A 19,870-nucleotide genomic window follows, 5' to 3' on the forward strand; every position below is an offset into this window, starting at 1 on the left:
TGTTTCACTCCAGTGAGCAGTATTATAATTAAAGTATATTAAAGTATTATAATTAAACAGCTAAACATGTGATGAGAGAAAGTAGTTGTCATCAATGTTTCAGATTAAAAATTAGAATATGGTGGATTTGTTTGGGGCTTTTTTTCTTTTTTTTTTCTCTGTAAGTGGACAATGTTTATATATAGGGGTTTAACAGTAACGTATTAAATGGCCGGCCGTACATTTGTTTAGTCTTCGACTCGCACAGCGTTTTTTTTAAATAATAATTAAACATGAAAATATCCACAACAATGCCAGGGGTATAAAAAAGAAACTAGAGTTAGCGCAGTGTCACTGTGGCTCTTCGCCGCACCGGTAATAAGATCTTGTTTTGCGCATGCATTAAAACGCTAAAGAATCCATAGCGCTGGTGTTGGCCACTAACTAGGAAGTAGCACTATGGATTCTTTAGCATTTTATGTCCAGCTTCAAGAATTTCTCTTAAAAGAAGAAAAACCTGACAATTCCACATTTCGAGGGAGTGAATGAATGAGCGATGGGAGGAATGAAGACATTTGTTAAAATCTGCTGAAATAAATAACAGTTATGTAGATCATATCTTTAGAAAATTTAATATTAAATGTAACACACACATACACACTTGCATACACAACTTTATTATCCAAATGGGGTTCACAAATGTAAATTATTTAATTTTCCCATTTATTTAATTTTATTTATTCAATTTTATTTGTGCCAATTTAATTGATCAGTTTAACCAAAACGAACCAAATGCGCTGTACCATAAACCTTTGTCAAATATTTTATATATATATATATATATATATATATATATATATAACATTTTTTTTTTTCTGGTCTCTCTCTCTCTCTCTCTCTCTCTCTCTCCCTCCCTGTCTCTACTTTTTTGTGCACTCCATCATTCTTTCTTCCTCAGGTGAAGGATCATCTCTTTCTCCTCTCAAGCTCAATGGGAGTGACCGGTCTAAACTTGTCCCCTCCCTCCCAGACAGTCCCAGCCACAGCTGGATGCCATCTCCTATGCACGACCCCCAGTGGTACCCCAGTGACTCTAGTGACTCAACTCTAGGATGCCTGCTCTGTGAGTGTCTTAAACGCCAAACTAATAATCATAAAACGGCAAGGGCACTTGTGCTGCAAACTGAACCTCTACAATTACATGGACTCATGAACTAATCTGACTTCTGCCTCTGTTTCCTCTGTGCAGCGAGTTTGACGTCACCAGATAAAACCCGGAGAACTGCCCACCACCCTGCAGGGTCCTCTAGTGGTACAGCCTTACTTGGGCCGAGTTTGCTTGACAGTAACTCTCATGATTCTTTTCAGGCGCGTGGCCTTCCTGATGCTGTTGAGGTACTAACCATTTTCTTTACATGCTCACCCTCAGTCTTCTTCTAATGTGTCACTTCAGTGTTAACATGTAGTATGGAATTAGCAAAGGTTTGGGATGTTTCAGCCCCCTTTATAATATAACAGCCTGGGATTAAAATGCAATTTATTGAAGCTCTGTCTGATTGGATGGAGACCATCAGTGAACATTAGTTTTAAAGTACTGCCACAGATTAATAATTAGCTAAAGGTCTGGGCTTTAACCGGGTCACTGGTTTTGGATCAGTCCAGTGTCGCTTTGGCAATATGTCTAGTGTCATTGTTGGGTTGAAAAGTGAACCTCCATCCTAGTTTGAAATTTTTCACAGATAAGAACAGAATTGCCCTGATGATCCCACCACTGTGATGTTTTCAGTATTATGAGCAGGTTTCCTTCAAATATAGCACTTTTTTGCGTGTTGACTGAGTCTCAGATGGATTGCCACAGCTTGTGGATTGTCTGAGCTGCTGCTGCCCTTTGAGATTCGAATCTGTGACATATCTCTCTGTCTAAAATACAAATAAAGCTCCTTTGGAGTTCCCTTTGTCTCCTTTATTGCTTTTCTAACTAATGCCCTACTCTCCAATGGTCTCCTGGAGGCAGAGCTGCTCAGCCATTTTACTTTTTCATTTATTTATATATTTATTTTAATCTGATGACACCTGGATGCAATAGAAATAATTAGAATGTTTCACAGCAGTGAGGTTTATTTTATCTTGGTTATTAACACTATATATTTTTTTTTTCTCCCTTTATTTCAAGATGATGGTGAGGATCTGGACATTCCAGAAAACATTTCACTGTAGAATTTGCTGAAGTTAAAGAGTGAATACTGTGCATTGCTTTCAAATGTGAGATCGCAACATTTAGAATGACCGATGATGTTCAAAATGTGTCCATAAATGGTTGCAGAGGTGCACTGATAGCGAAGGTTGAAACGCTCTATTTAATGACATTAGATTAAATATATAGTCCATATACACTTTATGATGTATGAATAGTCTTGTCAGAGCTGATACCTGAGACCAGGGGGCGTCCAGTCTTTTCCATAAAGGGCCGGTGCGGGTTCAGGTTTTCATTCCAATCAAGCAAGTCGACACCAAATTCTACTTTTTTAAATCGAATGATTTTCATTTTAAATGACTATCCGGTGTGGACCTTAAATAGGATGAATAAAAACCTGCAGCCACACCGGCCCTATGTGCAAAAGATTGGACACCCCTGCCTAGAACTGTTATTTGCTTCAGGACAATAATAAACGTTTTGTAATGTTTTTATTGTAAATGGAAAATTACTTATGCCAACTGTGCTTACAAGTATAAGGCTGACTGACAGACTGACTGAACTGCATCTAAATATAGTAATGGATTCATTCTAAATCCTCTTCATACTTCCTGGTTATCCAGGTGGATAATCAGCTGGCCTGCATGATGAGCGAAAACAGCGTCGACTACATCGCCCGCTTCAACGACCTCGCCCAAGAGCTGTCAGTCTCCGAGACGAGTCTCCCTCCTCCATGAACCCGAGGTGGAAGAGTGAAGAGAAGACGAGGATCAGCAAGAGAGCTCCGGTCAGAAGGAGAGAATTCTGCGATTCACTCTGTCTGATGTGCAATAAAGACTGTCGTGATCCATGATAATCAGGATCATGCCTGTGCATGTGTATGGGTGAGGGTGCCTGCCCGTTATTTTGTGGCGTGCGTTTTCTCGAGCCACATCTGGGCCACTTTTTAAACTAATTTGTTTACAAAGCAACCTCATGTATAGAAATTTGCCATATCAGAACAAATATCGCTTCCTGTCGTTCTGTTCACTTCCTTTTGTCCGTACAATGCGAGAGCAAACCAAGGCTGCTGCTCAGCCGTTTTTGTCTTTGTGACATTGTTACATCATTGATTGATTATGGACAGATCCAGAATGTTCTTCTGAAAAAAGCCATAGGACCGTGTACATAGTACACAACATCCATGTACAGTCTATCTTTATAATCTGATCAGCTTTGCCAAATTGAATTTAAGTTTCATAACACACTGCTGGAAGCCCTCCCCCCATTCAACCCCTAATCATGAAAAATATTAGAACTAATTGGAAATTCTTGCAACACTAACAAAATGCTAAGCAAGAATAAACTTGGCTATATTAGAAAATGTATGTTAATCTATTACTTCGAGACTCCCTAAATTTAGTAATAAAGTAAATGATTTCCTTACGGTTTGCTGTTTGACATTCAACACTACCTTTTTTATTGAATGCAGTTTTTATAGAAGCTGGTGATTTAGATTGTCGTGAGCCTTCTGTTGGTGATGGAAATGAATGTTTTTATTGTAAATAGACCATAACGAATTTAATGCATTGACTGTGCTTTTATAACAAACTGTAAATTATTTGAATTATTTATTTAATTTACATGTTGCGATTGTTTTTTTTGTTTTGTTTTTTATTCATTCAGAACCCATCAATGAGCTTGTTTTCAAAACATTAATGTATTTGTACAAAAAGGGTTTTATGCCACCATGTAAATATAAATTTCCCACAAAGCTGTATTTTTGGATTTCGCTTGTTTTCTTTGACCTAATTTATTGGGTTTTTTAAATTTTTTTATTAAGGATAATATAGACAGACACAATTAATCATTTTTGAGTAAATACTACTCCTACTTGGGTATTTTTATTACTTAGTCAATGCCTAAAATCTAGTTATACATCTTAAGTAACGCTTTGAGTCAGACTTTTTAAGCAAGTTTTGCAAATGATGGCAGAAACTAACATCATAACAGATGAGGTTTAGAAGGTGAGTGAACTTCTACATTTAGTGCCATCTACAGATAAGCCTTAAATTCTCGTATTGCGCATGCGCAGCAATAAGCGTGGCTTTAAGTTTGCTTCTTAAATGCTCCGCCCTACTTTTGTTCCTATTGGCTAGTCGATGCCACGCCCTCTCGCTACTTCCGTATTGCTCACATGGGTCCTGCCTTGAGGTCAGTAGCACAAATATAACTAATATTTTAATGTTCTTGCGTTTTCAGTGCTATTAGCGACATCTCCGATTAGTTTTTTTAAATACTATAATTTAAAATCATTACATCAGATTTTAGTTTTAGTGACAGCGAGTGCGCGAGACATGGCTAGCTGAATGAGTTAGCTTGTTACTGTGGACGGTTGGTAAGTAAGTGAGCAGGCAGGTAGTTTACATGACTACAACAAAGTACAACCAACTAGATGTAAAAAAAATAATAAAGAATATTTAAAAAAAATATATAATAGAGTAGTGCAGTCAGGTGATAATCTGAGAACTGCACATTAAGGTTTATTAACGAGGGAAAACATTGCAAGATAATATGCGGTTTCTATGTAGATGATGATGATGATGATGATGATATATACATGTGGGAACTTAAATAACAGTACCTAAGGTGCACCAGTTATATACGTTATAATATTAATCAAAAGAGAGAATGAAAGTGCATGATCATATCAATGATGAGGTGGACAATCCAAAAGACTGCATTGATGTGATTTTAACAGAATAATTTTATGGTAAATAAATACAGAACAGACTGTGTGTAATGCTGGAGAAGGAGAAAATACTCGTGTGTGCGGGTGGTCTTTAAAAAATATATAATAAATGACTAAAAATAAATACACGTATGTATCTAATGCACAAAAGCAACAGTGGCAACTGTAAATAAAACAAAACGATTTACAGTCACAAGTTGAAACAAAATTATTATTTTTTTTTTTTCATAACATCGTTTTAGTTCTGAAAAGTTCCTTGTTTGTGTCCATGTTCATCATTTACACATAAAGTCAAACTCAAACATGTTAATTTTCAATATTAACAATTTATATTTACTTTTTACCTGCAGGCTTTTGCGGACGTGAGTGGGATAAAACTTCATAATTGCTGGTGGGAAAAAGTAAAATTTTCGACCGAACACTCCGTCCCGTGCAAGTCTTTACCTCAGGGGAGTCCCCAGTATTGGACTAGTCTTCTTGATGAAATATTAACAAAATAAAAATCGATTTTAAACTATCGCACAAATGGTAAAAGCACATATTGTACCAAAATGAAACTGCAAATTGTTCTTTTTTTTATTAACCGCCCAACTGAATGGAATTGTGTGAAGGAAACATCTGGCCAGTTGTGTACTGTATCCTTTTCCCTGCTTCATACAGCCACCAACATGTGTTTTATTTCTAATACTTTGTTACCTAGGAGGAGGAACTGATTTCATGGCCAGGACTTAGAAAGCTAAACTGCTAAACTCTCTCTCTCTCTCTCTCTCTCTCTCTCTCTCTCTCTCTCTCTCTCTCTCTAAAATTTGAAACATCGCAGAATATGCAGGATCTTCACTACTATAGGATCACTGCTGCATGTAGTCTTTATCAAGAGCTCCTATTACTGTTCTGAAACATTTGATCCAAACGCATGGGTTCTATTATTAAACTCTCGGTAGTTAAGACTTTGGACTTGTGATTGTGAGTTCAAACTCCAGCACCAGCAAGCTGCCACTGCAGGGCCCTTAAGCAAGTTCCTCAACCCCTCAAATGCTCAGAGATAAATGTCGCTTTGGAAAAAGCCGTCTGCCAAATGCTGTGAATAAAAATAAAATAGTGAAATAAAATAGATAAAAATGGGCAGGTTGTGATCCTCAGCTCTGGAGCTTAAGAATCCCTGGTAGACGCATGATTACTGTTAAAATGGATGTTGTTCATTTCCGTGTGTGTTGTGCTTTTAGGAGAATGGAGCGTTTCGCAGGTGTCGGTGTGGTGCCGCTGGCCATAGGTGCAGTCGGACTGCTGTTGTTACTGCGGATGTTCCGCAAAGCGAGATGCAAACAGGATCTCCAGGATAAAGTGGTGGTGATCACTGGGGCCAGTTCAGGCCTAGGCAAAGGTAAAAAAACAAAACAAATATTTGTGTAATATTATTTATTATGTATAATATTATTGATCATATCTATCTATCTCTATCTATCTATCTATCTATCTATCTATCTATCTATCTATCTATCTATCTATCTATCTATCTATCTATCTATCTATCTATCTATCTATATATATATATATATATATATATATATATATATATATATATATATATATATATATATATATATATATATATACAGTACAGACCGAAAGTTTGGACACACCTTCTCATTCAAAGAGTTTTCTTTATTTTCATGACTATGAAAATTGTAGATTCACACTGAAGGCATCAAAACTATGAATTAACGTGTATACATAACAAAAAAGTGTGAAACAACTAAAAAATGTCATATTCTAGGTTCTTCAAAGTAGCCACCCTTTGCTTTGATTACTGCTTTGCACACTCTTGGCATTCTCTTGATGAGCTTCAAGAGGTAGTCACCTGAAATGGTCTTCCAACAGTCTTGAAGGAGTTCCCGAGATGCTTGGCACTTGTTGGCCCTTTTGCCTTCACTCTGCGGTCCAGCTCACCCGTAAACCATCTCGATTGGGTTCAGGTCCGGTGACTGTGGAGGCCAGGTCATCTGGCGCAGCAACCCATCACTCTCCTTCTTGGTCAAATAGCCCTTGATGCCTTCAGTGTGACTCTACAATTTTCATAGTCATGAAAATAAAGAAAACTCTTTGAATGAGAAGGTGTGTCCAAACTTTTGGTCTGTACTGTGTGTATATATATATATATATATATATATATATATATATATATATAAATAAAACCTTCTCATAAACACTGTATATCCATGACTATTGGACTCATTGTATCTAATCCCCTTTACTGTTTATTTATATTCATATTATTCATACCATATCATTAATTCATTTCTATCATATCTATCATATATCAGCAAACCAGTTTAAAACGACTGTTTAAAATGAACATTATACACACTGACGTGTAAAAGTAAAAGTTTATTCATGAATTGATCGTACAAAAATCGATCATACAAGTATTTAAATATAAAGTCTTGGTTTTTATATGTTTCCTGGTGCGCTGTGTGACAGTCGTGATTACATCAGAGCCATGCCTTTTTCAGCCCAAAGCAAGAATCCTAGAGAAAATATGTGATTAATACACGTCCATGTCATGGGTCACTGAAGGGTTTCAGTCAAAAATGGAAAAATGTATCCATACATTGAATTGATAAAAAAAAAAGAAAAAAGGGTTTTATTATCAATTTTTCCTCTGGTTGACTTTAAACTCGACCTCATGTCTCATAGAATCTCTGAGTAAAACCTCCTGCTTTTGCAGCACAGCATCAGTTGAAACTATTGGGTTTTTTCCATGTCCACGTTCTGGCCCTTTTGTAGGCCAGTAGGCAAAATATAAAGCTTTTAATAGTCGTATTAACAAATAATTTGTCAGAAAATGAGCAAGAATGAAGCAAATGTACTCCTGGATGCTTCCGTTCCACCTTTCTGTGAACTTTTTTGGTGAGAGCTGGAAACAGAAATTCACTTCTATAGTCTTCTTCCACATAAAGATAAAATCATGGTAATGATTAAAATGTGTGATATTGAATGCAATATCAAGATTCATCAACAGTTTAATGCTCATCATTATTGACTCTACATTTTGTCAATAATCTGTCTATATGTTTACCCACAATGTATAAACATTAATAAAAACAGAAAAGGAGGAAGATATATGTTTAATCTTGCTAATTTCCTGACCAATAATGTGGTGTTAAAAGTTACATATTTTTCCTTTTTCCTTTTTGTTTTGGTCATTTAGTAGTCATTTTGCACTTTCCTGTCTCAGAAATATGCCTTTTATGGAGATGCATCAGTTTATGTGTGACTGGCATTTTTTCAACATTAACATGTAAATATGAAGACAATCTGTGTTTCAAAAAAACGTTTGGAAATCCAAAGAAAGTGTTCGTTTAGATTGCGACTACATTCATACACACGTTTAGAGATGGATTGATAAATGAAGCCTATTGAATTCCAAACACGCTTTCTTTTCTAATGCAAATCAAACAATAAATCACATAAAACGTTTATCTAAATGATTGACACCACTATTGAATATTCCTCCCAAAACAGATACATGAAACTGTATTGTGTCATAAAAAATATATGTAACGCTATTGGTTAGATGGTGTTTCCTTGGGGTATGAACAATTTCACCTTTCAGCATGACAAAGAAACACAGGAACGATTTTGCATTGTAAATATGATTGAAGAAGGAAGTCCACAAGTGCTGAATTAGCAATATTAACATACTCTGGATTAAAGATTGGACCAAATATTTCTACTCGGGTCTCTCCAAACTGTATATAATATTATGGGTGCCAATAATTCTGTACCTGCCTTTATAGGACTGAATATGATTTGCAAAATATTTATTTGCTAATTATTGGTTTCACGTTGTACACTATAATGCTAATCAGTAGCACAGTGTTTTTTCCACCATGTTTTGGAGGCGTAATACATGCGTAGGTCTTCCTCAGAATGTGCTCGAGTGTTTCACGCGGCGGGAGCACGACTTATCCTGTGTGGACGCGACCAGAAGAGACTCCAGGAGGTCGTCGAGGAGTTAAGGGTTAAAACAGGTGGCAAGATAAAGGTAAACAGTCAGCCGCACAGTTTTTTTAACTGATAAACTTTCACCTTCTGTAGAATAATGGCATGTATCTTTGTCTATCTGGTCAGACCTATACCCCCTGCACAGTGACCTTCGACCTCTCTGACATCGAGACGGTCGCCAGGGCAGCAGCGGAGATTCTGAAATGTCACGGACATGTGGACGTCCTGGTCAACAACGCAGGCATTAGCTACCGCGGTTCCATCCTGGACACAGACGTCGCCGTGCAGAAGAACGTCATGGACACCAACTACTTCGGCCCTGTTGCTTTAACTCAAGGTGACCCCAGCTGTAGTACAGATGTGTGTGTGTGTGTGTACACACTATATGGCCAAAGGTTTGTGGACACCTGACCATAAGCTTTCCCATTTTAGAGTGTGTTTATGGAGATTTGTATTTATTTAGCTAAGGTGGTGTTCAGTTTCTCCCAACGGTGTTTAATAGGGTTAATGTCAGAGCTTTATAGCAGGAGATCTTCTACTCCAACCCATTTAAATTATATCTGTCATGCTGAAACAGATTTGGGTCTCATAGCTCAAGAAGGGCTATCTAATCATATTGACACGTTAAAACCCCCAAAATATTGTACACCTCACCGTTTATCTCATTTTTCCTTCTTTTTTTCCCCAGCCATTCTTCCCTCTATGGTGGAACGAGGTTCTGGACATATAGTCGTCATCAGCAGCGTGCAGGGGAAGATCGCCATCCCTTACAGATCTGCTTGTGAGTATGCACAGACCCTGTCTTAGTCCCGATTCGCCCTTTTTTTTCGAATATTAATCCGAGTGCATTTTCTAGATCAGAGCATGTACTTAGCATAGTGGTGTCAGAGGGCAAATTAGTCCATCTTCACCGCCTTCCACTGTTGCATGGAAAATGTGCAATTTAATTTCAACAACCATCCAGTGCTCCAGCTGTCCATATACAGTTCCCTTCAAAAGTATTGGAATGGCAGTGCAAATTCTTTATCTTACTTTTATTTTTTAAATACGCTGCGCAGAAGATGTTGAGATTTTTATTGTGAGTGACGAGGATGGAAAAATGAGTTTATTAGAGGGACGGCGCATGTAGGAAGTTTTGGAGACAAGGTGAGGGAGGTGAGATTGAGATGGTTTGGACATGTGCAGAGGAGGGACATGGGGTATATCGGTAGGAGAATGCTGAGGATGGAACCACCAGGAAGGAGGAAAAGAGGAAGACCAAGGAGGAGGTTTATGGATGTGGTGAGGGAAGACATGCAGGTAGTTGGGTTGAAAGAGGCAGATGTAGAGGACAGGGGGGAATGGAGACAGATGATCCACTGTGGCGACCTCTAATGGTAGCAGCCGAAAGAAGCAGAAGGTGCTGATGTAGGTGAGGTGAGGAGGCCTGGGGTTCCACTTTATCCCAAAGGATAAATTGCGGAATTTATGTCTTTATTTATTAATAATTATTATTATTTCTAATATGTTCATTTGTAATTTCAGGACTTTAAATAACACACCCAAACATCTGTCGTTCCAGACGCAGCGTCCAAGCATGCGACACAGGCGTACTTCGACTGCCTACGTGCCGAGGTGAAAAGATTTGGCCTACATGTGTCAGTCATCAGCCCTGGATACATTAAAACTAACCTGTCACTTAACGCTGTTACTGGAGATGGATCCAGATATGGTGGTAAGTGTGTGTGTGTTTATCTTCGCAGGATACGACCGAGTCAGACTCTTTATTAACACTAAATCCTATACTTTAAGAAGTAGTGCTCGACACTAAGGATGCTCCGCACGGAGAAGGGCTTTTAATCTGCAGTCATCAGAAATGATCCACAACGTGTGTGTGTGCAATACACTATATTTACAAAAGTTTTCGGACACCTGGTATGCATAAGTGTGCTTTTTTTAGCATCCCGTTCCACATTTAGACCCAATTCGCTTGAATAATTCCCTCCACTCTTCTATAAAGATTTTGGAGTGTGCATGTGGACATTTGTATTCATTAGGTGCTGATGAGGTAAAAGTAATTGAGAGTGTGTTAGAGAAGTGAAGAAAAGAGTGCAGACAGGGTGGAGTGGGTGGAGAAGAGTGATAGCAGGAGTGATTTGTGATAGAAGAGTGAAAGGGAAAGTTTATAGGACGGTGGTGAGATGTGATGTTGTATGGTTTAGAGACAGTGGCACTGAGTAAAAGACAGGAGGTGGAGCTGGAGGTAGCAGAGCTGAAGATGTTGAGGTTTTTCGTTGGGAGTGACGATGATGAACAGGATTAGAAACGAGTTTATTAGAGGGACAGCGCATGTAGGACGTTTTGGAGGCAAAGTGAGGGAGGTGAGATTGAGATGGTTTGGACATGTGCAGAGGAGGGACATGGGGTATATCAGTAGAAGAATGCTGAGGATGGAGCTGCCAGGAAGAAGGGAAAGAGGAAGACCAAGGAGGAGGTTTATGGATGTGGTGAGAGAAGACATGCAGGTAGTTGGTTTGAAAGAGGCAGATGTAGAGGACGGGGGTATTCCGCTGTGGCGACCCCTAATGGTAGCAGCCGAAAGAAGAAGAAGGTGCTGGTGTAGGTGAGATAAGGAGGCCTGGGGTTCCACTTTATCCCAAAGGTGTTCAGTAGAGTTGAGATCAGAGCTCTACAGCAGGCCATTTAAGATCTTCCTCTCTAAACCATGTCTTCATGGGACTCGCTTTGTACACAGGGGCACTGAGACGCTCTAACAGGTTTGGGTTTCCAAGTTCAAGTCAAAAAGACGTCCTGTACGATTGTGTGCCTCCAGGTTTGTGGTAACAGTTTGGAGAAGAGTCACATATGGCAGGAAAGGTCAGGTGTCCCGAAACTTTTTGGGTCCATATAGTGAATATAAGGAACACAACCATTTTGTCATTTAGCAGCTACTATTTTACTATTTGGCTTATTGTGGTGGCAGGTATTGATTATTTGGATCATACCAACTTGTTTAATCTTTTCCTTACACCACTTCGTTCCTTCATGTACTTAACGAAAGGTAACTTAATGTTACCGCTTCCTGTATCTATTCTTGTCTCGCGAGCAAAAGCCGACTGATCACTCGAGCACTCGCGCTAAATCCCCGGCACTCTTCAGCCCTTTTAGTTTCAGCTGCGTGAAATTTTACCAGATTATTATTATTATTTTTTCTTCCAAAAGTTACATATTTCTACCGTGCCTTAAAATGGTGCTTGATGCATTGCCTGAAACATTTACAGCACTGTGCAAAACTTTTTTTTATTGTCGATTTTGCATTTTCCCCAGTGATGGATAAGACCACTGCGGCAGGACGGGACCCTGGAGACGTGGCCCATTCTGTCCTGAAGGCGGTCACTTATCAACAGAAAGACGTTTTATTAGTCGGGCCACTTCCCGCTCTCGCCGTCTACCTCCGCACTCTCTGGCCTGCTGCCTTCTTCCAAGTGATGGCCTCCCGAGCCGAGAAAGAGAAGGGAATAAAGGAACAATAAGCAGCAGCCGGAGTTTCTTCGACGGAAATTGGTCTTTGTCTTTTGCGAGTGCAAGTGTTTTTAAAAGTTATAATAATTAATCAGGAATTTAAAAAATATATTTCTCCATTTCAGCCTTCAGTTTGCTTTTTTCAGGCCCAGATTGAGCCTCAGCTACAGCTGAAGCAGAGCTTACAAGCTCCTCCATTAACATTATTTAATACACATTTAATGGGTTCACTGAAAGTGAGGTAAAAATGTACAGTGGATGGAACTCAAGTCCACATTAGGACATTCACCCAGTCCTTCACACCTAAAGGCACTGTGGGAACTTCCTAATGCCTCTGTGCTCTTGAGGGCTAAAAAGGAGAACCTGATGGAAATCCATGTGAAGATAAGAGTAACACAAGCTCAGGGGTTTGGACCACAAACCCTGGAGCTGTGATTTGTTAATGCTCCCATCTGCACTATAAAGTGTTTTATATATAGTCATTTATCAAATGTAAATGTTTGCCGTACTGTAATAAAGCTCTTAAATGAACTCGAGGTTTATTAAGATCTCTGAGGCAATGCTTTACAGAACTCATCTTTTGCTCTTCGTTCAATTCTTTCCTGTCACTCGATTTATGTTGTTGTGTAAAATTAGGTGTTCATTTAATTTTGCATGCCTCGAGATCTCCTGAGATTATGTAAATTAGTCGCTGGGCACTTAAAACATGCAGAATATAGAAAACATGGACCCTTGTACTTGTTCATGATTAGCTGGACACAAGCAGATGTCGTGCTTCTGCTTAAAATCTCAATGTTACTGTGCTATTGATATTAGAATGTTGGTATAAACCTGAGCTAAAATCACTCACAAATCACTGCATATTACCGCTTCGTCCTAATGTGAGACATTCAGTTATCTGGGATTCATTAGAGTTAAATGAGGAATGTCCTTTTGATGATCGCAAATGTTGAGCTGTTTTATTGCTCAGTAGCTTTTAGTTTTAAAACCACAAATGACTGTAAAAAGAACATTACTCATAATCTTACACTCCAGTGCTCATGTATTGTTTAAAGATTTATAATCACACTCTTGATGTCACCCAAATGAGGATGGGTTCCCCTTTTGAGTCTGGTTCCTCTCAAGGTTTCTTCCTCATGTCATCTAAGGGAGTTTTTCCTTGCCACAGTCGCCACGGCTGCTCATCAGGGATAAATACACATCGTTTACTTTAACTGTCTGTTGTGAACAGCGCTATAGAAATAAACTTGACTTGTCCTGTGTATTTCATGGGCAATTGATGTTCATAAAAATGCACACACTGGAAAAATAATTCGAGCATCACTAAAAATATTGTGATTGAAAACTTCCATGCACATATTAATGCAAAAATACATTTTAAAATGTCCCAAACATGCATTGTTTTTAGTCTTCAGTAGCAACATGCGGTTTGAAAAATCCTGAAAGCGCCTCAATCTTGAAAAAGTTATTTTTCTGCACCTCCAATGTCTACTTGTCGACATTTACACAAATAAAAATACTGGAGCACCTGCATTCCAGCCATAAGTGGTCGTCCCCTATGCTTTACATGGGTTGGAGAGGAAGATCTTGAGTGGCCTCCTATAGAGCTCTGCCCTCAACCCTATTGAACACCATTTGGATGAGTTGAAACTGCACCCCAGGCCTCCTCACCCTACATCAGTACATGACTTTACTAATGCCCTTGTGGGTGAAAGAGCACAAATCTCCACAAGCACACTCCAAACTCTAGTAGAACATCTTCACATAAGTGTGGAGAATATAACATCATCAAATGGGAACTAAATATGAAATGGGCTGTTCGAAAAGCTATAAAAAAAAAGTACTGTATTTGCATATCTTTTTTTGGATGCTCCCATTAGGGGTCTCCACAGTGGATCATCTGTCTCCATACCCCTCTGTCATCTACATCTGCCTCTTTCAAGCCAACTACCTGCATGTCTTTCCTCACCACATCCATAAACCTCCTCCTTGGTCTTCCTCTTTTCCTCCTTCCTGGTGGCTCCATCCTCAGCATTCTCCTACTGATATACCCCATGTCCCTCCTCTGCACATGTCCAAACCATCTCAATCTCGCCTCTCTCACCTCGTCACCAAAACGTCCTACATGGGCTGTCCCTCTAATACTCGTTTCTAATCCTGTCCATCCTCGTCACTCCCAACGAAAACCTTAACATCTTCAGCGCTGCTACCTCCAGCGCCACCTCCTGTCTTTTACTCAATTTGCATATAAAGAAGAAAAAATTTGAGAATGTTAATTCAGAACTTTTCGAATCATGACTGAATGCTGATTTTTAAGGTGAATCGTCCTGTTTTTCTCTCTGAGTAAACAGGAGCTCCATATACTTGCTTAAGTAACCAGAGCACTTTGAACAACTAAACAAGTTGCATCAGGTTGGAATGGCAAAATCTGAGGCAGAGGTTTATCTGTTATGCTATGAAACGTCAGCAAAGCAACTTTTATAGCATCATTCCAGCTTCGGGGTGAGTTGCATTTCTTTTTATCGGGTCAATGATGCGACGTGCCGTGTTTCCACGTTAGAATTTGATCAAAACAAAAGTTTCATCTCAACTTTCCAAACGCACTTAAACTATAGGTCAAATAAAAGGTCGGTGAAGATGACAGTCAGGTTAAATCTCCTACTGTTTAATGAAAAGGTGATGCACCAAGGCAGGGTACAGTAAAACTACACAGGGGGAGGGGGAGAGACAGGGCTTCAAAGTAATACTTAAAACATGTCTGTGTGTTCGCCTGTCCACCACGTGGTCACGATCTGACAGTCGCTGCGCAGGTGCAGGAGCTCAGCGAGGGATACCGAGAGAAAAAAGGGGGAGGGGGGGGTTGGTCAAGTGCAGTGCTGTCACTTAACAGTGCAGAAAAAACAGGGGAAGAATCTTACTTCTCCAATAAACACCCCCCCGCCCCCTTCCCACACCCACACCCCCTTCACCGTCTTCTCGTCCGTTTCTCCTCCTGTTCGTCCGTTGAAGCGCACAGACGGGAAAAGAGTGAAGAGAACGCTGCCAGGTTCTTCCTGTTCTGGGTGATCGAGCTCGCCGTCCCTGCCTCCATCTGCCTGTTGGCTTTCAGTCGTGTGTTTGTGTCTGCTGTTTGTATTCTGTAGTGCTTCTCACCTCCCTTTCAGCATGAGTGTGTGTGTGTGTGTGTGCGAGACGACGTATCAGTACGTGTGTGTGGGTATTTTCGCACGCGTGTACACGTTCATACGGCGTACAGTTCGTAGATCTTCTTGGCGCAGTAGGCCAGGGCGGCGAGCGCTATTGTGTTGTGCAGTCTCTTTCTGTGCACGTCGTCGTGGCGCACCAGCACCACGGGCGTGGACGAGGTGAGCGTGTGCAGCGGCAGGCGCGCGAGCTTCCCGCTGTCGTACTCCACCTGGTATTTGCAGCACGGGTCGAACTGCCACGAGATGCCGTAGAGTGCGGCGCAGGCCAGGCTGAGGGCGCCGGCGGGCAGAGCTACGTAGCGGGAATAATCGGGAGGCAGTGCCAGCGGCGTAAAGAGGCACGCGGCGCCCGCTAGTACGGCTGTCTTGTGCAGGCAGTTGCCCACAGCCACCCAGCGCGCCGTCTCGTCCCCGATGCGCGTCGGCTCGATGACGATGTAGGGATACTGGGCCTCGAGCGCCTGCTCCAGCTCATACTCAAACTGCTCCTGTGCGTTCTCACCGTTGTAGATCTCGTGCACGATGTAACACTCGCCCGCCGCCGCCATCACTCCCCTAAAGACGGAGGAAACAGGACCGGATCATTAATACGGTAATCATAGTCCACTACTAATGAAAACCAAGCGACATTTCTAAAATCATTATGAATTTTCCTATTTTTTCTGATCTAGACACATTCAGCGTTTATGATCGCGAGCGATTTTGTTTGGACGCTTAACAGAATTCCTATTTTTAGCTGTCATTTTAATGTTTTTAACTCGATCGTGTAGCATTAAAATAAAAACTCTTGACGCTGGAAACAAGATTTATGAAGGATTAATGAATAATTAATTTTAAAAAATCTATAAATAAGATGAAATGCCTGAAGCACTGCAACGATATAACAAGACTTTTATTGTTTTTGTTGTTTTAAAAATAAATAAATAAATAAATAAAAATAAAAATTACACATTAACTTGGATGTTTTCAGGGTAGTGCTTTAAACCTGTAATGGGAAAAAAGCCCCAGGCAAAACAGGAGCAGCATTTTCTGGTCACACATTTGTGCTGAAATTGAAAATGTTATACGATTTTCCTGACGTCTCGAACACCCTTAATGCAGTTAATATGAGGATGTCTGAACAAATGTTGGACTGGCGGCAATAAACACTGTCCTGAAAACTTTTTTCGCTCTAAAAAAGAGCATATTTCATTTCAACGCTTTAAATTCAATTCGGTGCATTTTTTTTGTTTAGCGCTTTTAACAATGCACACTGTCTCAAAGCAGCTTTACACAGATAATGTGCTGATAAAAAAAGAATAAGATGTTCTTTGTAAGTGTAAGTTTGTCCCTGATGAGCGAGTGGTGACTGTGGAAATAAAAAACTCCCCGAGATGCATAAGGAAGAAACCTTGAGAGGAACCAGACTCAAGAGGAAACCCATCACCGAATGTCCATTTATTACAGATACATTTTAGACATGTACACACTGTTATAAATCTGGAATTATTCATATTTATATTCATCTTTTTGTTTTTTTGGGGTATTATTGCTATTTCAAGTGGATTCTTGTTGTTCTACATAAGAGATACCCGAAGTAGGGCCTGCGGGCCACAGCCGGTCCATGGTGACCTTTCAATTGACTTTATATTGAAGTGTGGAGACATTTACACAGATTTTCATTTCTAAAGTAAAACTGAAAACAGTTTTTTGCCTTCTTATTTAAGCTGGAAAAAAAACCCTTCCTCTCCAGCTTCACAGCTTTCAATAGAGAGCACAGAAAATACAAAGAAATGCCTGTATTAGGCTGGAAACTACACTTCTGTACTATAAATTGGATTCATTGAGCAAGAATTCATTAAACACAAAATGGCATTGGCTTTCTATTTATTTACATTTTAGTGCTATGACGTCATAAACGAGGGAAGCCATAGCAACTTTTAATACAATACAAGTATAATTCAACATTTACTTTAGGACCTAGTTTCTAAAATTGATAAAGCATTTCTATAAGTTATTAAAATATTAACTTGTGGTATGACATCATCGACTTAGTCTGAGGGTGATATTATTATTATTATTTTTTATTTTTTGGAAAATAGTCTCTGCTAACTTTTATGTAAAGTTTCAACAAAGGAAGAAAAAACTATTTTTTTTAAAAATGTGTTTGACCATTTTATAAAATACTTAACCAACCAAAAGCCATTGCTGGAGTACTTGTTTGAGAGAAGCTACTAACTAACTAGCTGTCAGTTGTAAGAACCAGTACCTTGAGTTACTTTACTGGCGCTTCTAAGAAACCCAAATCCCATTCAACCAAACCAGTCTCGCCTATTCGAGCTTATTTCAGAAACACATCCGGACATTTCTGTAATTTCGGTAAATATGGTAAAATATTTGAGTGTTTTTCAGAGCTAGCTAATTCTGTGCAGAGAAGCCAAGAAAAACATCACATGAGCCGAAAGAGGACGAGCTTTCCACACTTCCCGTGGCCGTTTTTTATCACCTCGCAGTTCGGTATCTTATAACCGAACGCTCAGGTTCGTAGATCAACATTAAACCGAATATCCTTTTGATTTAAACCACAGATTCGAGCTCACGTTTTAGTCTGAACTGACCTCTCCCTGTTGACTGGGACACCGCGCCTCCTTCCCAAAGACGCCATCTTGGAGAACCAGCGCGTTGCCTTTGACGTAAGAGTGAGGAGGAAAAAAAATGGTGCGGCGATGCATTCTGGGTAGAGTAGTCTCCTCGTAGCGTGTTCTAACTCGCAAATGATGTGGACCAAACTACTGTTCCCGTCGCGCACCGCTGTAACGGGGCGCCTTCTACTTCTAATTGTTGGAAGATATTAAAATCGTGATTAAAATGTCAATTTAAAGGTCAGGTGCGTGGAAAAGAAGGAGTGAAGTGTCTGGAATGAATGGGCGAAGCGCTTTAATGAAATGATTGATGTTAAACAATGCGAGGGTAGAAATCTTATGTTTACGGTAACGGCCAATCAAATGCAAGGACAACGCTCTATCTAAAGCTATACATGTAACTCCCGGTGACACCTGCAGGACAACATCGGTATATATATTTTTATTTTTTATTGTTTTTTGTGCAATCGCTGCACGAAGGCTTTGCACCGACAATCTAGATGAGCATGCAAACAGTAAACTCGCGCTTACCCATACTGTGTTCTCCCCACGCTGCAGCACTGAGGTCCAGACCAGTCGGCTTGGTCGCGCGACGCTCACCGAGCTGGCACGCGCGACGTACGCAGCAAGAGCGCGGTGCGCGGTCGCACGTGCACCCTTCCTTCCGCTCACTGTTCACAGCGCATTGCGTAAAGGCCTGAAATATACAGCCTCTGTCTGAGCATGGAGCGCTGAAGAAACCGTCCCGTCATGGGACACGTGCCAAACGGGTCAAGGGGGAAACGCTAAGTAGGTCAGGATAGCTGTCTCATATCTATATATAAAAAAACCCCAAAGATTTCTTTTGAGAGATCCTTCAGACGCATTATTCAAGGCAGTGAGACCTCTGAGGAAGTTCTCAGACATGGTTCGAGAACACTAAACCTGTGCCAGACATCATCCAAGAACACTTAACCTGTGTGAAACATTATGTGAGGACATTAAACCTTCAAAATGCATGATCTGAGGAAGAGAAACCTCTCAGACAGGTTTTAAAGTAATTTGAGACATGATTTAAGGATGCTAGACCTCTCTGAGGTGTGATTTGAGTCAGTTTGAGACATGATCAGAGACAGTTTGACCCATCAGAGTCTGAGTCAGCCAGCTCAGCCCGAATCAGTCAGCTGATTCAGGTTGGCGAGATGTAATTTGAGAACACTAAACCTCCAAAATGCATGATTTGAGAGCACGAAACCTTTCTGAGGTACGGTTCGAAACGTTATGAGATACGATTTGAGGATACTAGACCTCTCTGAGGTGTGATTTGAGTCAGCTTAGAGACAGCCACATCTCCCTGAAACTTAATATGAGACAGTTTGACCCTTTAGAGTCAAGTTAGCTGATTTTAGTTGGTTTCCTGTCTCAGGAATGTGATTTATGGATGCTAAACCTCCAAGAGACATGGTTCAAAGCAGTTTGAAGAAGAAGATGCTAGATCTCTCTGAGGCATGATCTGAGTCAGATTGAGAGATGATGTCTCAGAGATGTGATTAAGGATGCTAAACCTCCAAGAGGCACGATTTGCTGGAACACAAACGTTTTTGAGATAAGATGCAAGATCGTAGTCATGAAATTTGTGTAGGTCAGATGGACC

General features: G+C 40.1%; 3 protein-coding genes across 13 annotated transcripts in view; 2 read left to right on the forward strand and 1 right to left on the reverse strand.

Moving 5' to 3' along the window:
• cramp1 (cramped chromatin regulator homolog 1) overlaps positions 1 to 3,932 on the forward strand; it is a 21,618-nt gene extending 17,686 nt beyond the window's left edge. For both annotated transcript variants that reach the window (XM_046866230.1, XM_046866229.1), the window contains exons 18-20: positions 938 to 1,102; positions 1,229 to 1,374; positions 2,797 to 3,932. In XM_046866230.1, coding sequence (XP_046722186.1) covers positions 938 to 1,102; positions 1,229 to 1,374; positions 2,797 to 2,910 — 425 coding nt within the window. In that variant the 3' untranslated portion in view covers positions 2,911 to 3,932. The remainder of the gene's footprint in view (positions 1 to 937; positions 1,103 to 1,228; positions 1,375 to 2,796) is intronic.
• A 376-nt stretch (positions 3,933 to 4,308) lies between these two features.
• On the forward strand, positions 4,309 to 12,941 carry dhrs7b (dehydrogenase/reductase (SDR family) member 7B). 8 transcript variants are annotated; one of them, XM_046866579.1, is made up of 8 exons: positions 4,330 to 4,366; positions 5,255 to 5,266; positions 6,128 to 6,285; positions 8,834 to 8,949; positions 9,036 to 9,246; positions 9,598 to 9,690; positions 10,471 to 10,623; positions 12,216 to 12,941. In XM_046866579.1, the coding sequence occupies exons 1-8, from the start codon at positions 4,350 to 4,352 to the stop codon at positions 12,419 to 12,421; spliced, it is 966 nt and encodes a 321-aa protein (XP_046722535.1). In that variant the 5' UTR covers positions 4,330 to 4,349; the 3' UTR covers positions 12,422 to 12,941. The 8 variants fall into 8 exon arrangements, with proteins under 8 accessions (XP_046722536.1, XP_046722535.1, XP_046722537.1 ...); XM_046866583.1 differs by lacking the exon at positions 4,330 to 4,366 and adding an exon at positions 4,401 to 4,550; XM_046866580.1 differs by lacking the exon at positions 5,255 to 5,266 and having other exon boundaries at positions 4,309 to 4,366.
• A 2,113-nt stretch (positions 12,942 to 15,054) lies between these two features.
• Positions 15,055 to 18,951, reverse strand: tmem11 (transmembrane protein 11). Of its 3 annotated transcripts, none has more exons than XM_046866593.1 (2): positions 18,769 to 18,951; positions 15,055 to 16,171 (listed from the first exon to the last, which is right to left on the reverse strand). In XM_046866593.1, the coding sequence occupies exon 2, from the start codon at positions 16,162 to 16,164 to the stop codon at positions 15,652 to 15,654; it is 513 nt and encodes a 170-aa protein (XP_046722549.1). In that variant the 5' UTR covers positions 16,165 to 16,171; positions 18,769 to 18,951; the 3' UTR covers positions 15,055 to 15,651. The 3 variants fall into 3 exon arrangements, with proteins under 3 accessions (XP_046722549.1, XP_046722548.1, XP_046722547.1); XM_046866592.1 differs by lacking the exon at positions 18,769 to 18,951 and adding an exon at positions 18,214 to 18,351; XM_046866591.1 differs by lacking the exon at positions 18,769 to 18,951 and adding an exon at positions 18,196 to 18,320.
• Positions 18,952 to 19,870: the final 919 nt, after the last annotated feature.

This window comes from Silurus meridionalis, chromosome 14 (genome assembly GCF_014805685.1).
Source record: "Silurus meridionalis isolate SWU-2019-XX chromosome 14, ASM1480568v1, whole genome shotgun sequence".
Taxonomy (NCBI): Eukaryota; Metazoa; Chordata; class Actinopteri; order Siluriformes; family Siluridae; genus Silurus; species Silurus meridionalis.